Source organism: Branchiostoma belcheri, unplaced genomic scaffold (assembly GCF_001625305.1).
Source record: "Branchiostoma belcheri isolate BF01 breed outbred unplaced genomic scaffold, Haploidv18h27 scaffold75, whole genome shotgun sequence".
In the NCBI taxonomy this organism is placed as follows: domain Eukaryota; kingdom Metazoa; phylum Chordata; class Leptocardii; order Amphioxiformes; family Branchiostomatidae; genus Branchiostoma; species Branchiostoma belcheri.
The window spans coordinates 45498-46836 of NW_017804409.1; the positions used below are offsets into that span (position 1 = coordinate 45498).

A 1339-nucleotide genomic window follows, 5' to 3' on the forward strand; every position below is an offset into this window, starting at 1 on the left:
CAAAAGTTTTAACTTTAAACAAGTAACTACCAACACAGATGAACTTTCATGATGATATTCGTTTTTGTTGGAGTACATGGTGGATTCTCTGATGTCTCATGGAGTTGGGGTGCAGGATACCGTTGCAGGGTTGCTGGTGCAGTGCTTTACTTCAGCGTCTGTGGTCGACTCCGTGTACACCAGCGCTCGCCAGCCCTTGATCGGATGTTTCGTGGCCTTTGCCGACCTGAAGACGATGCTGTAGGCATCGTTCTTCACCCTGATTGGTCCTGGGGAGAAACAACTTGAAAGCTCATCTCTAGTTATCGTGTTGGGATGATAACTTGCTCACAACACACTTCTACTTCTCTCCTAAATGCTTAGGCCAGAACTGGCCCCTAGCTTGCTCACAACACACATCATGTTGAAATGTTCTTTGCCTAAGTAGCAAGTATCTACGTTAACCCCTTACCAACCTATGGAGACAACATCTGATTATTTTTTCAACCATGTCCAATACTTTATCTAAGTGTTTGTTCTATTCGTTTTTTCTAAGTGTTCAATCTATTTGTTCATTTTAAACAGCACAGGAATTTGGTAGAGACTGATGTAAGGCTTTACAGTGCACTGTTATTCCTGTTTTTTTTCACTGTACTTTAATGTTTACTGTTTTCAAGTTCACTGTCATCTGTTCCATTACCATTGTCAAATCATTAATTTTGTCTTTTGGTCTCTCCTGCTACTGTGCATTTTCCTCAATTTTACTACAGTAACAGTGAAGACAAATATGAATGTGAATTACAATACCCACTTGTTATGGCAGATGTGTTGACGGAATGGCTCACTGGCCCATCAATGATTTTCAAGGTGTGAACCTCAGACATGTTCAGGTCGAGGAACTTGATGAACAAAGTCTTCCCTGCAGGGTGACATGTTAGAGGGTATGCATGGGGTATCTTGGCAATGCTTAATGGTACATTTTAGGAGGGCCTACTGTGAACTCACACAGGCCAGAAATGCTTTACCGTAAACTGACTTTAGTTCTTCTAGTGTGTATCACCTGGCTTTGGGAATGACTTCACTGGAGTTATGTTCTTTAGAATTTGTATTCATGTGATGTCTGGCAAAACTAGTCTACGGAACCTATGCTCCAATGATATGATTTGGGGGCAATTATGTTTGATAACAGTTTTTCAATAATGCTTAACCTGATGAATTTAGGATAACAAATAAAGCTCTATGTTGAATTTAGTGAGTAAGAAAACTCACATTGCAGTGGATATTCCCTACTCCCTAAATGTTTATTTTAACATGCTTGATCCTGCCCTCAAACATTTGACAATGTCATCTTCTAAAGAAT

General features: G+C 40.0%; 1 protein-coding gene across 1 annotated transcript in view; it reads left to right on the forward strand.

Moving 5' to 3' along the window:
- LOC109485361 (ribosome biogenesis protein BMS1 homolog) overlaps nucleotides 1-1339 on the forward strand; it is a 20376-nt gene that overhangs the window by 5967 nt on the left and 13070 nt on the right. The window contains 2 exon segments of the mRNA XM_019788918.1: nucleotides 129-240; nucleotides 803-905. Of these exon segments, the coding sequence (XP_019644477.1) occupies nucleotides 129-240; nucleotides 803-905 (215 nt within the window).